Source organism: Macrotis lagotis, chromosome 7, assembly GCF_037893015.1.
Source record: "Macrotis lagotis isolate mMagLag1 chromosome 7, bilby.v1.9.chrom.fasta, whole genome shotgun sequence".
Taxonomy (NCBI): domain Eukaryota; kingdom Metazoa; phylum Chordata; class Mammalia; order Peramelemorphia; family Peramelidae; genus Macrotis; species Macrotis lagotis.
Window position 1 is genome coordinate 186,295,144 of NC_133664.1, and position 21,971 is coordinate 186,317,114.

General features: G+C 35.2%; 1 protein-coding gene across 1 annotated transcript in view; it reads right to left on the bottom strand.

The window, feature by feature from the left end:
* IRAG2 (inositol 1,4,5-triphosphate receptor associated 2) overlaps window positions 1–21,971 on the bottom strand; it is a 134,194-nt gene that overhangs the window by 18,984 nt on the left and 93,239 nt on the right. Inside the window, 8 exon segments of the mRNA XM_074195309.1 lie at window positions 3,978–4,112; window positions 9,300–9,440; window positions 9,706–9,733; window positions 9,821–9,881; window positions 12,595–12,667; window positions 14,396–14,466; window positions 21,600–21,707; window positions 21,826–21,887. Of these exon segments, the coding sequence (XP_074051410.1) occupies window positions 3,978–4,112; window positions 9,300–9,440; window positions 9,706–9,733; window positions 9,821–9,881; window positions 12,595–12,667; window positions 14,396–14,466; window positions 21,600–21,707; window positions 21,826–21,887 (679 nt within the window).

Here is a 21,971-nt window from a genome sequence, read left to right on the forward strand (position 1 = left end):
GAGAGACTTGGCAGCTGACCTAGAAAACATACTTGAGAAGAGAGAATTTCAAAATCATTGCGCTACCCTGTAAACCATGATTAAAAAAAAATAAACCTAAGGGGAAGCTAGGTGGCGTAGTGGATAAAGCACCGGCCCTGGAGTCATGAGTACCTGGGTTCAAATTTGGTCTCAGACGCTTAATAATTACCTAGCTGTGTGCCTTGGGCAAGCCACTTAACCCCATTTGCCTTGCAAAAACCTAAAACAAAAACCCCCAAACCCCTAGAAATCATATTTCAAGAAATCATAAAAGAATACTGCCAGATCTCTTAAAATCTTGAAAGACAGATTTCATTTAAAAATCAATATCTTAAAAAAAGATAAAGTGGAAATAGAAAGAATCTACCAGTCATCTGAAAGAAAGTCTCAAATGAAATGTCCAGGAAAATTATGATCCAAATCCAGAGTTTCCAGGTCAAAGAAAAAAAATAATACAAGTAGGAAGAAAGAAAGAATTCAGATACTGAAGAGCTATGGTTCCTCCTATGGTTAGAATAAAACACAATCAAGCAACCACAGCTATGAAGAAGCAGAGAGTTTGGAATATGATGTTCCAGAAGGAAAAGGAATAACAACTTATCCAGAAAAAACTGACTATAATTCTTCAGAGGAAAAAAATTGACTTTTTATGAAATAGAGGACTTCTAAGAATTCCAGATGATAAACTTTAAAGTGAAAACATAGGAGTCAAGAAAATTTTACATAAAAAAATAAAGATGAGCAAATAATCATAGTGACTAGAAAAAGATAAAATGTTTTCCTTCTTCTATGGAGAGTTGATACATGTCTCTTCAGAACCTGAATCCAAAACCATAGAGGAAATCTAATGAGAAATTACCTGGTTGGCGGCTAGGTGGTACAGTGGATAGAGCACCTGCCCTGGAATCTGAAGGACCTGAGTTCAAATTTAGCTTCAGACATTTAATAATTACCTAGCTGGGTGACCTTGGGCAAGTCCCTTAACCCCATTGCCTTGCAAAAACCAAAAAAAAGGAAAAACAGAAAAAAAAAAAGAGAGCAGGCTATATTTAGTCAGGAGAAGAAATGACCTGGAAGAGGTCCTGTTAGGTTTTTTTTTTTAAATGATGGTAATCTGGAAAGAAGAACAGAATGTGAGTAGTGCAGGAATACCCTAAGTGGGGGTGGGGGAAGGATGTGAAAATAATTTTGCATAAAATGGGTTCACAAAATAAGTGTATAAAAACAGAGAACTGAAGTGGTCAAAAGGAAGAATACTCACACACAATTTGGTACAGAAACACATTGCATTGAACAGGAAAACAGATTAGAAGGGGGAAGGGAGAAAGGGAAATGACAATTGATAGTTTTAATGAAGAAGCAAAACAAACTCAAAAGAAAGTGCAGACATTTATAGCAGTTCTTTTTGTAGTTTCAAAGAATTAGAAATCAATTTAATTTCCATTAATTAAAATTAAAAAAAATCCCCATCAATTGGGGAATGGCTGGATATGCTATATATGAATGGCATAGAATACTATTGTGCTATAAGAAATGATTAAGGTGATAAGTGCAGAGAAAACTTGCATAAACTGGTACTGAGGGAAGTCAGCAGAACCACAGAACATTTTACGCAATAACAATAATATTGTACAGACAAGAAACTTTGAAAGGTTTAATTATGTTGAACAATGTCATAACCAGCTACCATTCTAGAGGTTCATGATGAAACATGCTACCCATCTTTGAGGCATTTTTCTGGACAAGCAAATATGTTATTTTACTTGACTATATATAAAACATTTATGATTATTTGTTTATATATTATTTCATATATATTGTTTTCTTTCTCAATTGAGGTATGTGTATAGGAAGGTTTTCATTGACTAGAAAAAATAAAATTTAATTTTTTAAAAGTTAGATATTAAAAAAGTCTAATACTCTATCTGTTATATTATATACTGTTATATATTATAATCATTTTTATATTGTCTTATCTCTCTCTCTCTTAAAAAAAGAGAGAGGGTTTCTTTAGAGATAGAGTTGGAGTAAGAAATTGTGTCTCATTCACACAACCTCCACAGCCTCATTCATAGTAGGCACTCAAAAAATGTTTGAAAGGTAATATATGCTTTGGATGGCCATTTGGCCAACAATATTTTTATGGGAATATGAAAGTTTATTACATGTTACTGTAGCTATTAGAGTAACAACTAAAGAAATTAAAAAAATAAACAGAAATAAGGGCTAGATTTCTTAAGAAAATCTTGGCCAACAATTTTTATGATTTCATTAACCCATCTCATGGTGCACATTTAAAAATAAGTTGCAATTTAGTATTTATAACTGCAGGTCCCATTCTTTCCTTTATAAATATAAAAGCTTTTCTTGCTTCTAGAGGCTACATGGGACCATTACCTTTATAGGAATCACAACTCTTATTTTTTAATAACATCTGAATTTTTAGATGGAATGTAGATTCTTATTTTGCTTGGGCATGAAACAAAGTGAGTGGATCAAGCCCTCATGGAGGTTGGACTTATTCAGTGGAATCCCTAACCAGAAATTCCTGCTTCTTTCCAACCCTGGAATTCACACTGTTGGAAATGCTCTCCTCATCTGAGTAGATGACTCTTTCAACTTTTTCTACTATGGTACAATACCAGGTGCTTTTTTCTCCTCTTCCCCTTGTTCTCTTTGTTTTCTTTTTATGTGTTTTCTTCATTTCTTAGAATGTAAACTCCTTGAGAGCTGGAACTGCCTTTTTTTTTAATCATTATGCTTAGTTTGTACTCAAAAAAGAGTTTATTCACTGATTGCTTGAAAATCCGAGTATCCTATTTAAATCACTTCTATTCAACTAAGAAAAACCATTTGTACTTCTATTGCCTGACCTGCTTTCCCAAAACTGCAATTTTATATACATAAAGTATATATATATATATATATACATATATATGCACATATATGTATGTAGCGAGATAGATGTAGATATAAGTATATAAGTATATAATAATAAAGCTGTTGTGTGAAGTAAAACTAATACTAAGCACAAACCCAGAAGATGTGTTCTGTGTGGCTGCAAAAACATCATTTTTAAAGGAAATTTCAAGTTCTGTATTGTTGTATTAGATATTCCAACATTCTGTAAACACATGCAAATCTAAAAGGAGATTTTTCCTGACTTCTGAGAATGTTTAATAGCTTCTTTGTTTTCTTTTGCATTCTCTACTCCAGAGTTGGGAATACCCAGATAATGATCCTCCACAAACCTTCAGAAGGGAGGGTCTAATTGTTCTGGTTCGGTAGAGTAGATAAGAAGATTCATCCAGACCCATGTGATTGTGTAATAATAAAGACCTAGAACTCTCAGATAGCCAAAACTGAACCCAGAGACCCTGCCCCAGTCAATCTTTGCCTTCAGGTCTCAGGGGCAGAGAAACATGTTAACTGGAGCCTGATTATACACATCAGAGCCAAAGCTGCTTCTGTCTAAAAGTGGATTAACTGAACCTTTTGCTAGGTGTGACCAGAGATCCTACAGCTGCAGAACATGCTCCTTCTCTGAAAGCACTTGAGGTACTTCTTGAAGTTTCCATTCCCTCATTACTTGAGATGCAGTCAATGATATTTTATTTTTCTACAACCTTGTTTGCATCCAAGAGTTGTGCTTTGGGTTGTACTTCCTCCACCATGGTGTACTTGCATGTTTACTACATTGGACAATTCACTTTTCTAAGCATTTACTATTGGGTGCTGAAGCAACAGGCAGAGGAGGAGAATTTCTTCAGCCTCTGAAAATTAGTCCTTCAAATCCAGTACAGTATAATTTAGACAAGAAAAATTCTTATAGATTTGTCCAAATAGAAATTTTTTAAGTTTCTAATTTGGGTGACTGAGAATTCAGGTAATCTAGTAACTTGGGAACCCAAAGCTTTTAATTTATACCACTTGCAAAGTGAATAATTTAGAGTTACCTGATTAATGGCTCCCAGCATTTCTGCCTTGCTAGCCACTCTTGTTGTACACTGGATAAGAAACTTTAAACTCTTCTCCAGCTTCTTAATGATTTCCTGGGCTTGGTTATCATCTTCACAGAGAGTTATTAAAGACTGAATAAAAGGGAAATAAATTGTTATATATTAGGAAAAACTGTGCATTTCATACAAACCAAAACTCAAAAGTGAGAAATAGTAGTACTAGAAATGTATTTTTATATGACTCCAAAAAAAATTAACTCCAAAACTGCAAGATGGAGGAGGTATGGCTAGATAACATTTTATTTGAAAACTATCTGGAAGTGTTTGGTGTAAACATTATCATGAATCAAGAATGTGACATAGCAGCTAAAAAAAAAGCTAATCTGATAGTGGCCTACATACAACAGGAATAATTTCTTTTTAGGATTAAGAAGGTACAATCCCATAATTTGGACAGATTTTATCTGACAAATAGCTTTGCATTTAGTTATGGGGGCTACCATTTAGAGAATGATACTATTTAATTGGGGCAGCTAGGTGGCAAAGTGGATAAAGCACTGGCCCTGGTGTCAAGGACCTGCGTTCAAGTCCAGCCTAAGACACCTGGGCAAGTCACTTAAGCCTGACTGTCTGATCCAGATCTGACCATATGGACCCAGATGGTTCTGGAGGAAAAAGTGAGACAGGTGACTTAGCACTCAAATCCAAATCATGTAGTTGTCATGGCATCATCTCCATGATGTTATGGTTTTCTTTGAGAACAAAAGACAAACATCAACTGTTAAATTGGAGAATGCCCAAAGGAGACAATTAGGAGAGTAAAGGGCCTAAAGATCATATGCTATGAGGGTCATCTGAAACTCATGGGGATGTTTAGCCTGAAGAGAAGATTTAGGAAGGATGTGATAGCTATCTCTGAGTCCTACCAGCTCTGTCACATAGAAAAGGAATTAGCTCCCAGAGCAGAACTAGAAACAATGGAAATTACAGACAGGTGTTTAGACTTGATAGAATTTCCCAATCTTTCTAGGCTTGTTGAATTTCCTAACAATTAGAGATATCTATTAGATACTTTATATGGAGGTAGGTAGACCTGAGTTTAAGAGGGTTTATATGAAACAATATATGTATAAAGTTCTTTGTAAACTTTAAAGTACTACAAAAATGCCAGTTATTTTATTAAAAGTACACATTATTCTATGATAACCCAGAAGCATGTAATATCATCAGAGAATAGCATAACTGAATAATACCAATAATGAATGTTACAAAAATTTTCAGATTTGAGCCTGAGACAGTGCTTTGATTAATAGACATATTTTTTAAAATTGAATTGTTAAATGAGTTAGTTGACCAATGACCATATTTGGCCCCTTCATTTTCTTTTAATTCTCATCTACTTCTAGCCTCACTGGGTTAGTACCTAATCATTGATGCTGTTGTTGTTGATGGTGGTGGTGGTGGTGGTCATGGTCGTGTTCACCATCTGGGGTTTTCTTTTCTTTTAAAAAATTTTTTTTAAACATTTTTTTAATTGAAATTTTATCTTAATTTTTCCAATTACATGAAGTGGTAGTTTTTCCAACATTCATTCATTTGCAAATTTATCTTCCCTTAGCAATGGAAAAAGTCGGGTGAAAGTTGTACATGTACATTCCTGTTTAACATATTTACATATTAGTCATATTGTGAAAGAGGAATTAGAACTAGGGGGAAAGAAAAAATATCTGGGGTTTTCTTAGCAAAGATACTAGAAAGAACTCATTTTATAGATGAGGAAACTGAGGCAGGCAAAGTTAAGTGACTTGCACAGGGACTTACAGCTTTTAAGTCTGAGGTTAGATTTTAACCTAGGAAAATGAGTCTTTCTGACTACAGGCTCACCATTCTAACCACTGCGCAACCTAGCTGAATATTATCAGGTGATGTAGGTAAATAATGAATGGCTGCTTGCACCAATTTTTAAGGAACTTGTCCTGACAAACTCCCTAGAAATTTTGCTTTGGGGAAAGGACTGAAAAATATATTGGATTTCAGAGTGATTGTGGGAGGGTGATTGCAAGGGTCTGAACAGACTTAAAAGTCAGAAGGAACCTTGATTCAAGTCCTATCTATGATATCTCCTGATTATGTAATATAACCTTTCACTGACATAACCTTTCAGTCATATAACCTTTCACTGCCCCAGGTAACTTTCTTCTTAAAGCAATAGGTTTCAGAGCAATTACAGCTCTGCATTGGAAGAGGGTGCTCTTTCACTAGGCATTCCCTAAGCTAATGAAATCACAGGTCTGAAGCTTTCAAGTATCCCACCAAAACATAAAAAATCTTAACAACTTTAAAAACCCTACTGCTTACAGCAGGATTAAAAATAGATGCTAGCAGCAATACAGAATGAACTAAGAAAGTTATTTCTCATAATTGTATGGACTTGATCATATTTTCCCCATCTTTTTATTGAACTTACATTGAGATGAAAGTATAATAGCAGTCCCTATATAATGCAAAAAGTTATTAAAGAAAACTTCTTTAATAATTAGATCAGTAAGAAATTTCTATTTATTTTTTCTAAGGAAAAAGAATATTGTATATATCTCAGGGCAGCGTGCAAGTAAAACTGAGGATTGTCCTTCAATTTGCTAGATAATTAAAACTAAGACTGTTCCAACTGTAAGTCAAAGGTGATTTTGGACAGTGGGTTTTTTGGGACAGTAGGGGGTGGGGAAGGGGTCTTCAGTAATGTTGAATATTTTCCTCATTTGTGCCAATTTACTCCTCTATGACTCGACTCACCATTGCTGTGATTTTTGAACAAAAATATCCCTCCATACATAAATATATGTATATACAGAGAGAGTCTCTCCTTGCTAGAATTTCGCATCTTTGAGAGCAGAAATGATCTTTGATTTTGTATTTCCCTTCCATGTGTTTGCCACATAGTAAAGTGCTTGATAACTTTATTTATTCCTATAACTCTTCCCTGTGTTTTTCAGTCTATAGCTTGTCCCTTTCACCCATTTCTTTTGTTATGAAAGCCACTGAATTATACTCCTTCTGCTGCTATCACTTCCTAGTATCTCAAAGCTTCAAAGGACCTTGGGCTATTTACCATATCTGAACTAGGAATACTTGAACTGGAATCTCCTGGCAACTTTTTGATTGCCATCTAGTTATCACCTGAAGATACCTAGCTGAGGGACAACCCATTATCTCTCTCTTTTTTTTTAGGTTTTTTTTTTTTTTGCAAGGCAAACGGGGTTAAATGGCTTGCCCAAGGCCACACAGCTAGGTCATTATTAGGTGTCTAAGACCAGATTTGAACCCAGGTACTCCTGACTCCAGGGCCGGTGCTTTATCCACTACACCACCTAGCCACCCCAACCCATTATCTCTTAAAATAAACTCTCCATTTTTTTCTTTATATCAAGCCAAGACTTGCCTAGATTACAATCTGCATCCAGTGTTCTTAGTTTAGCCCTTATGATCAGGTATATCAAGCTCTAGTACCCAAAGATAGCTAACATATCACCTCTAAAGATAAAATATTTGAGGCATGATGTTTCTAGCTCATTAAATTTATGGACAAGCCATTTGGCACAGTCTCCAGAACCCTTACCCTCCTGATCACCTTCTAGGATCCCTCAGCATGGGACAGCCTTCCAAACCCAATACTCATTTTTTACCTCTTCCCAGTTCTGATCTAGAGTGAATTTGCAGTGACAGGATTAGCTAGGATAAAGGTTTAATGCTCTGACTCTGGTTCACTATCAACCTTTTCTACCTAGCCCTAGTTTCACAGGCAAGAGGAGATCCAATTCCCTAATTCTACCTCACACCCTTACCTATCCCTACTCATTCATTCATTCATTCATTCATGGCAATAGGATTAAGTGACTTGCCCAAGGTCACGCAGCTAGGCAATTATTAGCTGTCTGAGGTTGGATTTGAACTCAGGTCCTCCTGATTCCAGGGCCAGTGCTCTCTATCCACTGTGCCACCTAGCTGTCCCCTATCCGCCCCCCCCATCCCTACTCTTCAGCCTAAATCCTCAATTCCAGCTACTATCTCCAGTGAAATATTTGTAAGATATACCCAGTTCAGTTTTTGGTTTTTCCTTTTAAATGTAGGACAAATACACTTCAGTCCTTTGTGAAACCCAAAGACCTCCTATTACTATTTATGAATATTTTAACTTTTTCTTTGGGATCTAAATGCAAAAAGAGGACGGAGCCTTGTTGACTTTTTAGCTAATTCTCATTGCTAGCAATAAGTAAGGGAAAGAGCTTGCTTACTGCTTCAGAGATAAAATGATAGAAAGGTTTTTGTTGTTTTCATTATTGTTCTTGTTGTTCTTGTTGCTATCATTCCATAATAGACCAAGAATAAAGAAAAATGATAGCCAATATTTAGAGAAGTTTCTAATGAAGCATGCCAGGAATCTGTCCTTGGCTCTGTATTATTAATATTTTTCTCAGTAATTTTACCAAGTAGACCTATAAACACATAGAAAACATTTATTATATGCATATGGAACAGGAAGTTGACATATCTATCTATAGACATCTGTCTATAGATATTTACATATGCCTATCGATATCTCTGGAATGATTAGCTATCTCAATTTCGTGTGTGTGTGTGTGTGTGTGTGTGTGTGTGTGTGTGTGTGTGCGTGCACATGCACATCCCCCTCCCCCTCCCCCACACACATATAAATGGGAGATTACTCTGAGGGGGAAGTGATGACAGAATTTGTTGAGTCTAACATGTTAGATGACATAATTGGGATCTAAAAGGATCTTAATAAGCTGGAACAATAGGTTGAATCTAAGAAAATGAAATGTAATAAAGATAAAATCTTGTGTTTGAGTTTAAAAAAATCAGCTTCAGGGGCACAAATTTAGAAGTATGATTAGATACTACCTCATGTGAGAGAGAAAAAAATCTTGGGATTTTAGTGAACTGCAAATCAAATGAGTTAATAGTATGGCATGGTAGAAAAAAATAGCAAATCTGATCTACAGTTTCATTTAAATGAATTCAACAAACGTATTATGGGCAAAGCATTCTGTTACATAGAGATACAGAAATAAAACATTGTCTAAGCACACAAATACACAAATAAGTAACTATATGCTAATGTGAAAGGAAAAGAGAAAATAACTGGAATTGTTAAGGAAAACTTCACAGAGGAAGTAGCATCTAAGCATGGACTTAAAATCAAAATCCTTTGAAAGATAAAAAAGAATTGTTTGTAATATTACCCAATCCTTTCTATGTTCCAGAGAACAGAAATAAGGTTCTAAATATTCTTAGTCCAACCTTTAATAACTTTAAACAGTTAGTGATCTCCTTTTTTAGATTCTCTTCAGCCAGATCTCGAGACCTCTCTTCAAGCTTGACTCTTTTTTCCAAGGTAAACCAGTCACACTTAAATCCCAGAGATAATCTAAGAAATTCAGCCTATTATAAAAATAATATAAAAGGAGTATAGGAATTAGGAGTGAAAATAATAATACAAGATTTAAATGTTAAAAAAAGATTTCATCAAGAAACATAAATGAATCTGCTATATCTAGGGGTCTTGGTGAAGGTGCTCCTTAGTAAACCAAATCCCAATACTGTTAAACAAGCAGAAATAGGATTCATGACCCAGTTATAACTGTATGAACTTAAGGACCTTTTTATATTTGATAAAAGCTAAAAGTAGAAAATGTTTCATACTTACCTCTACCTCTTTTTCATTTGTAGAAATGCTGCTAAATAAGAAAGAGAAGAACTTCAAATATAATGCCCAAGAAAATAATAAGAAACATTCATGAAATTTGATAAAATGAACTTACTGGTCACTTTGGTTAAAGCTGACTGATTTAACACTGGTTACTGGAGTAGTAGAAACAGCAGCTTCTATTAAGAGGCAAAAAGGATTTCTTTTGGTTACATCATATCAACTAATCAATATCCCTTCATTTAGATGAATTAAATACCCAAAAGAACAAGTAGTAAAAGTGTATCTTTCAAAAAATCATGTTAGCTATGGTACTATTGTTTAAACTTTGAAGTCCTGATTATTTCAATCAGAACATTGAAACTATACTGGTTTCAGTGATGAAAGCAAAACTGTGATTTACAAAAATATCTGGAATGTGGCTTGAGTCTTTTAAGATCATGGATATCACAACTGTCCTTACCGGAGCTGAATGGTGGAAAAAATATTATCCCATTTCTTAACAGTAATATATAGAGGCAAAATTCAAAACTTTTAATAAATTCTTGTTGGTTGAATCTTTAACAAAATATTTCTCAAAAAAAGAAAAACAAAGGGAGATTAGAGAGTGTTCTATAAGAAGTGGACCTTAGAATTTAGCACCACTTTATCAGAAGTGCTTTGCTTTAAATGTGTTTTACAAATGTATCAAGAATCATAGTTTACAAAACTGAAATGACAACTGAAACTGTTAAGAGCAGTGTAGGCAGGTGGGAAAAATGAAAGGTAACCATCTGACATTATTGTTTTGAGGCACAACTGTAGGAACAGGTAGACTTTTCTAAATGATATCCCACAGTATGCTACATTTTTATAGTTATACAAATGAATTGGAAGGAGTAGAGAATATAATGCCTCCATTGTGCTTACTGTTTGCTAGTTACAAAAAATTGATCTGCTAAATCATAAAACAGCTTCAGGTTTCCCTTCAAAAATTTTTTTTTTAATTTTAAAGATTTTATTTATTTTGGGTTTTACAATTTCCCCCCCAATCTTACTTCCCTCCCCCCACCCCCCACAGAAGGCAATTTGCCAGTCTTTACATTGTTTCCATGGTATACATTAATCCAAATTGAATGTGATGAGAGAGAAATCACATCCTTAAGGAAGAAACATAAAGTATAAGAGATAGCAAGATCAGACAATAAGATATCAGCTTTTTTTTAAATTAAAGGTAATAGTCCTTGGTCTTTGTTCAAACTCCACAGTTCTTTCTCTGGATACAGATGTTCCTTCTCTGAATATAGATGATTCTTTCCTTGGATACAGATGAAAATAAAGTATTTCTGAATTTGGAGATTTTAGACATTTTAGGAAACGAATGTTAATTTTTTTTTACATACAATTGGGAAATGCTTGATAAAATAAAAAAATTAAAAAGTATCTCCTGTCCTATAACAAAATCATATAAGATTTTAGAAAAATGTATAAAAGGGGATAAAATGTATTTGAAGGTATTTGACTATAACTATTAAATGAGGCATAAAAGAGGGAGACAAGGACTTGCCAAAGGTATATACCATGATCATCAATGCTCTCTAGGACAATAAGCAAGATGCCTTATAAATGGTGAGGTCTTCCAGATTTTTCCCTTTTGTAAGTCATCTGTATGAAAATCTAGAATACTGAAGAGTCTCCTGGTGAGGCCCACAGTCACTCAAGAGAGTTTGAGCTAAATGATTCAGACCGTGACATACAGATGGAAAAAAAAAGCCCATAGAGCCACTCCATTAGTAATAATAATAATAATAATAATAATAATATTTATATCACACTTTAAAGTTTGTAAAACACTATAGTTGTGTCTACATACACACATACATATGTATATGTGTGTATAATTTAATCCTCATAACCACCACATGAAATAGGTTTTATCTCCAATTTATAGGTAAAGGAACTGAGGTTAAGAAGTTTGTGACTTATCACATTCAACTGAGATCAATGTATAACATGGAACCAATGTAAACACTAACACCCTTCTGTGGAGGGTGGGGGGAGGGAAGCAAGAATGGGGGAAAAATTGTAAAAATCAAAATAAATAAAATCTTTCTTTTTTTTTCTTAAAAAAAAAAGAAGTTTGTGACTTGCCCAGGGTTTTACAACTAGTAAGTATCGCAGAATTTTTATTCAGGTCTTCCTGATTCCATATTTAGCACTCTATTTAATTAATATATATACTTTCAACAGATATTACAGATGAACCATGAAAGTATCTAACACTGAATAAAAGGAGGAAAAGTTGATTTGCCTGAATTGGAATTGGGTTTTGCTTGTTATGACCCCCCCAAGATTTCCCCTCAAACATCAAACAAAGACATCTTTTTAATATTGATATTCTTCAGATGAAAATGTTTTATTGTGAGTCATGGAACAATATATGATTTGAGAAAAATATGAGTAGTAGGTGACCTAAAAAATTCAATTCATGGTGGGCAGAAGTAGACAACAACAAATGACCAGAGAAGAGTTGTGTGGGAGAATTGGTATAAAGGATATCAACAAAGACGTGAATGATCAGAAAAAGAGGTGAACTAGTCATGTAATGAGAACAAAGGGTAAACAATGGACAACCTCTCTCTCATGGAATGTCAGGAGACTCAGCAAGATTCACAGATTGACCATGGACAGAAAAAGAAAAAGTATGAATGGGTTGTGATTTTCATTGTTGGAGGGAATACCTTTATTGATTAGATCACAGATTCATTGAAGTTTCAAGGGAGAAGAGACAAAAATGGAGTTAAATATTGGCTTCCATTTATTATTTTGGTCCTAGGCCAAGTATCAAAATTTTAGCTTCTCTAGGTGAGATTCTACATCAATAGAGAAGTGGTAGAAAATTCTTCTTACCTCCTCCAGTGGTATAGTCTTCTTTACATTTTGTAATTGCTTGGGGTTCTTCTTTGGTTTCTTCTTTGGTTTCCTAAAATTTTTAGATGTAAGGCATTATAAAGAACCACCAGAGGACTGCTACAAATCAGGTTTTTTTTTTTTAGTTTTTAATAAGGTAATGGGGTTAAGTGGCTTGTCCAAGGCCACACAGCTAGGTAATTATTAAGTGTCTGAGGCTGGATTTGAACTCAGGTACTCCTGACTCCAGGGTCAGTGCTCTATCCACTGCGCCACCTAGCCGCCCCTTACAAATCAGTTCTTTATAAAGTTTTTTTGGATTTTTCCTCCCTAAGAGTAAACATTTAATGCATATTTAGCATATTGCAAAGCAAGGTCTGAGAACCTGGGGAATGGAAAGTAGCATACTCTAGGATTTTATAATCTAGTTAGGGAGGTAAAGCATAAAGACATGAAAAGTCAATAAGTAAAAGGCAACAAAAAAGATAATGATTAATTGCTTAGATCAATGGACATTGACCAAAAGTGCTATGACTTGAGAGAAGGAAGAGATCGTTCACTGTAGGCTCAAAATAGTCTAAAGAATTTGGATATATTTTAGTCAGGGAAGAATGGAAAGGAAAGGATATACTGAAAAGAGATGGGGCTAATACTGAGAGTAAATATTATTTACAATGTTAATGTGCATTCACATAGAATATCACAATTTATAAAGCACTTTCCACACAGTAATCCTAAGAGGAAGACAGTAAAAATATAATTATTTTTCATTCTACCCCATGCAGAGGGTAATTCAGACAGGTTTTATGAGTTATTCACAGTCATATGGGTAGAAAATAATAAAAAACCAAAACTTGAACACAGGTCTCCTAAATTGAACATCAGTGTTTCTTCCAATACACAACAGACACCACACTATTTCCCTTCTAGAGAGGTAGGAAAATACAAACCTTTGAGGGTTATTTTGACACAAAGTTTAGCATGAAATGTGTTGATATAGAAAAGAGAATGTGGACAGGAATTTTATTTTATATATATATATATATATATATATGTATATATATATACAGTGAATGTTGTTTTCATTGGGCATAAAATTATTACCTCTTTCATAATTAAAACTATTGTTTTAATTGTTATAGAACAGTGTTCTACTTGTAAAGAAGAATGCATTGAAAATAGACTATCAAACACAAGTTTCACAAGTCTTACCATGCTGAAAAGATTTTAAATAAAACCCTAAGTATAGGTCTTCATTGTTTTCCAAAAAGCAATCATAAATAGGAAGAGGCTCATCACCATAGGCTCTGTTGCCTTATGTTTTAAGTCATAGTATTTGGTGAATTTGGTTTAGAAACGTGTGGAAGGGCCATCAACTATACAGGGGTGGACAAAAATACTTAGAATAATAAAACTGTGGATCCTTGAAGTATTGAAAAAATAAAGATAGCAGATATCAAAATATGGGTTTAATAAATTCTATCTGTGGAAACTGATGTCATGACATTATGTTTATGGAAGTTCTTTGAAAAAGTACAGTAAAAGAGAAATTTAGAATGTTATCATCATTATAATCATAAAGGGTCTTGGATCTGAAATTAGTCAACCAGTGTTAAAAACCCAGTTTGATTATTCACTAACTTACCTTAGAAGTCATTTAACTTCTCTGGAGCACAGGTCTTTATATGTGAAATCAGGGTAATAGGTTAGATGGCGTCTAAAGTCTTTGCCAGATCTAATTCTATGATAATCTCTGAATACTATGATCATCTTTAATAACAGCATTGGCCTAGGGTCTTACCAAATTTAATGTGGTTTTCTTTTCATCCACAGAGACTTGAAGAGGAATATCTTCATTAGCTAAATTTTTGTCTGTGAGAGAAACACACAAAAGAATATATTAAATAAGAAAATGTTATTAGAAAGAGATAAAAGAAGAGATGAGGGGGGCATGAACAATCCTTTGGGGTCTTTAAGATGTAAATATATACATATAAATTTACCCATACATAGATACATATAAAGCTCTAAAAATTAAAATTGACTAGAACTGGAAAAATCTACAGAAATAATTCCTCAGTGTTCAAAGACAATGGGTATAACTTGCTAATAAAAATGAAAATGATGTTATATAGCCAGCATGGCACTTAATTAGAGAGGTGCTGCCCACTTAGATGAATTCCATTCAACAAATACTTATTAAGCCTACTATATATATAAGGTTCCATAGATTCAGAGACAGAGAGTAAAGCCCTTTCTCTTAAGGAGCTTATAATTTAATAGGTAAAAGGAATACGCACAACATGTTAAAAGAGATAATAAGATACTTAAACTATATCACTCCTATATCAATAAGAAATTGAGAAAGGGTTGGCATATATGTATATATATATATATATATATATATATATATATATATATATATATATATATATATATATATATATATTAGGGATTCCACATGTCTAATTCACATGTGAAAGTGATTTTTCTTTAACTTAATGCTATTCTCTTTAGATAAAAAGCTATAGATTAAAGAGGCAAAGCTAATTTTTAATTCATATATTTTCACTATTTAAAATAATTATGATTATTTTAAAATTTTTATTTTTATCATCTTTAATGTCAAATTTATTGTTTTTTTCTTTTCTCTAGTGAGTCTATCCCTTGAAACTAAGAATAAAAAAGAGACAAAAGTAGTTCAGCAAAATTAAGCAACATATCAATCACATCTAACAGTTTATATAATATGTTCCACATCTATATTTTCTATCTCTGTAAAGAAGGGAGGTATGTAAATTTTTTTAAGATAAATTAAAAGTTTCAATTGCCAAGTTCTTATTTTTTTCTTCCTAACACCTTCCATTTTGATCAAAAAAGAAAAGAAATCCCATGAATAATAAAGCAAAGTAATTTCCCACATTGCCCATGTACAAAAGTGTATGTGTCATTCTCTTCTTGAGGTCATCACATGTCAGGAGGTGGGCAGCATCCTTCATTTTTGATTCCCTGGAATTGTGATTTACCATTGGATTGATCAAAGTTCTGAAGGTGTTCAAAGTTGCGTTTCCTTACAATGTTGTTCTTATTATATGAATTGCCCTGATTAATTTCATTTCACTCTGTACCATTTCATTCAGGTCTTTTCTATTAAACCATTCATTTTGTCATTTAAAAAAATGAAACACTAATACTCTATTACACTCATATGTCATAATTTGTTTTTAGCATTCCCTAACAAATGGCTATTGCCTTAATTTTCATTTTTTTGTGATTACAAAAAGTTTTTATAAATGTTTTTGGTGTATATATATATATATATATATATATATATATATATATATATATATATATGTATTTCTCTTTTATAGGTCTTGTTGGTATAGCTGGGTCAAGTAGTTTGATTGCTGTTCTCTTCAAGTATAATATAAGCAAGTTTGAAATGAAAAATCCCAAAGTGTATATAATATTAATTTGGCAGATATAAAAAGAATCCTGGTGCAGTTACTTGAATTTGATTTTGGTGAAAAAGGTTCCTCTATTTGTCATTCAAAGTCCTTTATAACTCAGTTCCCTACTGCCTTTCCAGTCATATCTTATTCTCCAATATGTTCTCATCAATCTACCACCCTGGTCTCTTTGTTATTCCACAAACAGGATACTTCATCTTTTAGCTCAAGGCATTTTCTCTGGCTGTCACCTATACTTGCAATGTTTTTCCCTCTTCTTTTCAGCTCCTGACTTTCCTCAAGTCTCCAGTAAAATCATATCCTCCACAGCTTACTAGTGTTTTCTCTCTCAGTTATTTTTTTGTTTATCATCTATATAGCTAGTTTGTAATATTTGTTTGCTTCTTTTCTCTCCATTTGATTGTGAGCTCCTTGAGGGCAGGGACTATCTCTCCTCTGTTTTTGTATTCCCCACTGTTTAGCACAATGCAGACACTTAATAAATATTTACTGAGCCACTGACTAGCTTAGCCAGCCAATAATACCCATCTATTGACCTATATAATAGGAATGTCTACATTATTACTAGTCCATCTGAAATATTTTTACCTCAGGAAATAGTTGGTTTATTTTCCTTCCCCTTTTTTTGTCATTGACCTAGATTTTCAATGAAGACAAGCATAGTGATATCCAGCTAAAAGCGGCTAAAAAGCCACAACTTATTCTCAGTATCACTTGGTTGGAAGGGCATTTTTCTTTCTTTTTTTTTTCATTTTTAAAAATTAAATGTTTACTTTTCCAACTTCAAGCAACAGTAGTTTTCATCAACGATAATTTTTTTCAAGGTTTTGAGTTTTACATTTTTCTCCTCCCCTCCCCCCCGACAGAAAGCAATCTGATATGAGCTTTATATGTATAACCATGATAAATCCAAAATTCACCTAAGAGATTCATTCAAGTGCTCAGTCTTAAGGTACATTTTTTGTTGCTATGCTGTCCTGGAAGCAGGGGTTTTCTGGAGTCAGCTTGAACTGGATTATTACATTTTCTTTTTTTTTAAACTTAATATTTATTCTCATTTTGTACAAATAATGTTTTTTATACATTAATAAAATATTCTTGTTTAAGAGTAAACAAAATAGGGGTGGCTAGGTGGCATAGTGGATAAAGCACCGGCCTTGGAGTTAGGAGTACCTGGGTTCAAATCCGGTCTCAGACACTTAATAATTACCTAGCTGTGTGGCCTTGGGCAAGCCACTTAACCCCGTTTGCCTTGCAAAAAAAAAAAAAAGAGTAAACAAAATACCCTCTCGCCCCCCAAAAAATAGACTCACTTGAGCGATAAAGGGGAGAGAAAAAAATTAAAATTAAAAAAATAATAGTAATAATTATAGGTATGTCCAGGTGGCGCAGTGGACGGAGCACCAGCCCTGGAACCAGGAGCACCGGAGCCCATATCCGGCCCCGTACACCCAACAATCACCCAGCTGTGTGACATGCAAGCCACCCCACCCCCACTGCCCTGGAAAAACCAAAAAAAGAAAAAAAAGACCCAAAATAAAATAAAAATAGTAATAATAGTAGGGGCAGCTGGGTGCTGGACAGAGCACTGGCCCTTGAGCCAGGAGCACCCAGGTCCAAATCTGGCCTCAGACACCCAACTATCACCCTGCTGTGTGGCCCCAGGCAGGCCACCCAGCCCCATTTGCCCTGCACCCCCCCCCAAAAAAAAATAATAATAAAAAATGTGCTTCGGTCTGTGTTCCAAAACCACCAACTCTGTCATGGGTGGATCACATTCTTTATGATAAGTCCATCACAAAAGTTACTTCCATATTTTTCCACCATTGTCATTGCTGATCGCAACTCCCTCCTTTCTTATTTCTCCACTACCATATACTATATTTTCTCTTCCTTTCACTCTGTCTCTGCTGTAGGGTAGCTGAGTGGCGCAGCAGACAGATCCCTGGTCCTGGGGCCAGGAGGCCCTGAGGCCCCATACCACCCCTTAGGCCCAGCATCCATCTGACCCTATGGTCCCAGACAGGCCATCCAATCCCAGCCCCTTGAAAGAAGTAAAAAAGAAAATGTGTTATATCTGATCACTCTCCCTCCATGGTCCATCCTCTCCTCCATCACTCATATCCCCCCTTTCCCCCTGTCCCCCCCTCTCCTTCTTACTCCAGATGTCTATACCCCATTGAGTATATATGCTGTTTCCTCTCCTAGCCACCTCTGATGAGAGTGAAGATTCCCTCATTCCCCCTTGCCTCCCCCCCTTCCATATCATTGCAATGGCTCACTGTAATAAAGGAAAAATCTTATTACATGAAATATCTTGCCCTATTAACCCTCTCCTTTTTCTTCCTCCCATTTTATTTCCCTTTTTTCTATTGACTCCATTTTTACACCATATTTTATCTTCAAATTCAGCTTTCTCCTTTGCTTCATCTATAAACTCTTCTTCTACCTGCTCTGTTAATTGAGAAGGTTCATATGAGTATTATCAGTATCATTTTTCTATACAGGAATACATGCAGTTCATCATCATTAAGTCCCTCATATTTTCCCCTTTTCCTCCAATCTCTATGCTTCACCTGAGTTCTGTATTTGAAGATCAAACCTTCTGTTCAGCTCTGGCCATTCTAACAGGAACATTTGAAATTCCCCTGGTTCATTGAAAGTCCATCTTTTTCCCTGGAAGAGGACATTCAGTTTTGCTCGGTAGTTGATTCTCAGTTGCATTCTAAGCTCTTTTGCCTTGCGGTATATTATATTCCAAGCCCTATGAGCTTTTAATGTAGTTGCTGCTAAGTCTTGTGAGATCCTGATTGCAGCTCCACAGTATTTGAATTGTGTCCTTCTGGCTGCTTGCAATATTTTCTCTTTGACTTGGGAGTTCTGGAACTTGGCTATAATATTCCTAGGGGTTGGTTTTTTTGGGATCTCTTTCTTAGGGGGGGGATCGGTAGATTCTCTTCATTTCTATTTTGCCCTCTGCTTCTAGGATATCAGGGCAATTTTCCTGTAGTAATTCTTTGAAAATGATGTTAAAGCTCTTTTCCTGATCATGACTTTCAGGTATTCCAATAATTTTTAAATTATCTTTCCTAAATCTGTTTTCTAGTTGTTTTTTCAATGAGATGTTTCACATTTTCTTCTAATTTTTCATTCTTTTGGTTTTGAAGTATTGATTCCTGATTTCTCGTAAATTCATCAGTCTCCCTGAGTTTTATTCTTTGTCTGAAGGATTTGTTTTCCTCAGAGAGCTTTCTTATCTCTTTTTCCATCTGGTCAATTCTGCTTTTTAAAGCATTCTTCTCCTCAAGAACTTTTTGAACTGTTTTATCCATTTGACCTAAGCTGGTTTTTAGCATGCTATTTTCTTCAGCATTTTTTTGGATTTCCTTGACTAAGCTGTTGACTTCATTTTCATGTTTTTCCTGCATCTCTCTCATTTCTTTTCCCAGTTTTTCCTTCTATCTCCCTCACTTTATTTTCAAAGTCTTTTTTGAGCTGTCATAGCCTGAGTCCAATTTCTGTTTTTCTTGGCATCTTTAGATGCAGAAGCTTGTGCTTCCTCATCTTCAGACTGAGTATTTTGATCCTTCTTGGGCTCATTTGCAAAATATTTCTCAATGGTATTCCTGTTTTTTCTCTGCTTGCTAATTTTCCCAGCCTAAGCCTGTTTTGGGGGTGCTTCCTGAGCTTTTGGGACACTGCCACAAGGATCTCAGTGTGTGAGGCTCTGTCCTCCCTCCTTGTCTGTGAATGGCCATAAGCCACCCCCCCCTCTTCCTCGGGGCTGAGGTGAGGGGGCCCCTGCTGTTCTGTAGGGGGCCCTAGACTGTGATCAGGATCTGAATGTGGTCAGAACCCCAGAGTACTGTTCCAGGGGCAGAGGACAGAGCTCTGCAGTCTCTCTCTTCACTCCCCTCCCTAGGTTCAATGGGCTCATGTCCTGGGGGCTCCTGCTTATGGGCTCTGCCTGCTTCTGTTTCCTGGATCTGAACTGCTTTGGCCACTCTGCTTGCTGTGTGCTGTGGGGGCTGGGCTTCACATGCTCACTCTGGCAGAGGTTCTCCCCCCCCCCGCTTTTCCCCCAAGTTATGCTCGGTGCTCCCCTGGGCATAGATTAGGAAACTCCCCTGCTGCTGTGAGCTGCGGCTCCCAGTGCCCTGGGGCTGCCTCCAGGAGGCTGAAGTTCTTTCGCTCTCTCTTAGGGGCCACCCCTCTGATGGGCCGCCCCTCCAACTCCAGAGAACGGAGCCTTTCTGCTCTTTTCCAGGTTACCTTGAGTAGGAGAATTGCCTCACTGGGTCCCTCTGTGGGTTCTGTCTCTTGAAAATTTAGTTAGAGTCCTTAGTTTATAAGTTTTATGAGAGAGTGCCTGAGAGAGGATCCTCTCTTGTTGCCATCTTGGCTCCGCCCCCTTGCCAATATCATTGCCTTTTGGGTAAATTAGATGTTAAATCATTCTGAAAAGACTAGATTAGATTTTAAATAATTCCAGGGAAGTAGGTAAAGTATATAGGTCCTCTTTCAGTAATCTGTTCTAATGTCAAATCACTATCAGAATTAGGAAATTTTCAAGTTCCATCAAATATCTTTACAATGTAGTTTAGATCCATTTCCTCTCATTCTGTCCTCAAAAGAAGCAAAAAAACAGCAAACAAGGTAATGTTTACCCAATAGTTTTCTTACCTACAATTCAATTCAACTTAACATATATTTATTATACTTTTGCCATATGAAATGCCCTGTGCTAGAGATAGAGACAAAATTTAAGAAAAAAATGTAGTCCTATTCTTCAGAAAGTTGATATTTTACAAAGGGGATAAAGATAAACAAATACATGGTAATTTCAGAAAAGAAAGAGTATTGACAGCTGAGGGAATCAGGAAATATTTGAGTATAAGTTAGCTCTTGATAAGAGTCTTGAACTAACCTATGGACTAAGAAGTGGAAATGAAAAGGAAATATATTCCAGGACTGATGTAGAGAAAGAAGATTGAGTTAAAAGAAACAGAGAAATATGAAATAAACCTGGAAATCAGGTAAGAGTCAAATTGTGGAGTGTTTCATTGAGAGTTACAGCATGATACAATGAAAAGAAGACTAGCTATGGAATCAGAAGAACATCCTACTTCTGATATATTCCCTGGGTTTCTTTGGGCAAGTTTCTTAGCTTCCCTGGTCCTTAATTCCCTTATAATTTAATGAGGAACTTCAACTAGTGCAGTGACCATAATTCTGGGTGTTGAGAAGGGGACAGATAGAAAAGATGTTATTATTGTAGTATCTATAAGACTTATCAACTGTCTAGATATGTGGGGTAAAGAAAAATGAAGAATTAATTATTACTTAAGTTCTGAACCTGTATAACTAAGATGATAGTGGTGAGCTTGACAAATAAAGAAAATTTGGAGGAGTAGATTTGGGGGAGAAGATAATGGGTTAAAGAAATTAGAACTTTTTGTTAGAAAGTTCTCAGAGATAATAGTTTAATTTTGTCCAGTTTTAAGATAAAAGTACTTCTGTCATTTTACATCTCACCTTGGTTTTCTATCATTATAGAAGATGATTGTACTGTTTCCTCTTTTTCATATTGCAATTTGGAATCAAGATGATCAGAGGCCATAGTCAAAAATCCAGAGCTTGAATCTACACAAAGAAGGAAGTAGACAAAAAGGAGATACAATGCAAATGTATAATTTGCCTAAGTACTCATTTGCCCATTTCAACACAGTACACGGGGGCCAGCTTTTCTGAGATTACTTACCACTGGAAAGTACAGTATTATTTATGGAAGAAGTGTGTCCAGGGGGTCGTGTAGTATACTCACTGCCAAAAATATGAAAGTAGCATTTTTAGGGTTATCATGGCTAAAGAATTATCTTAGAAAGTAAATGAAGATTAAAAAAAATG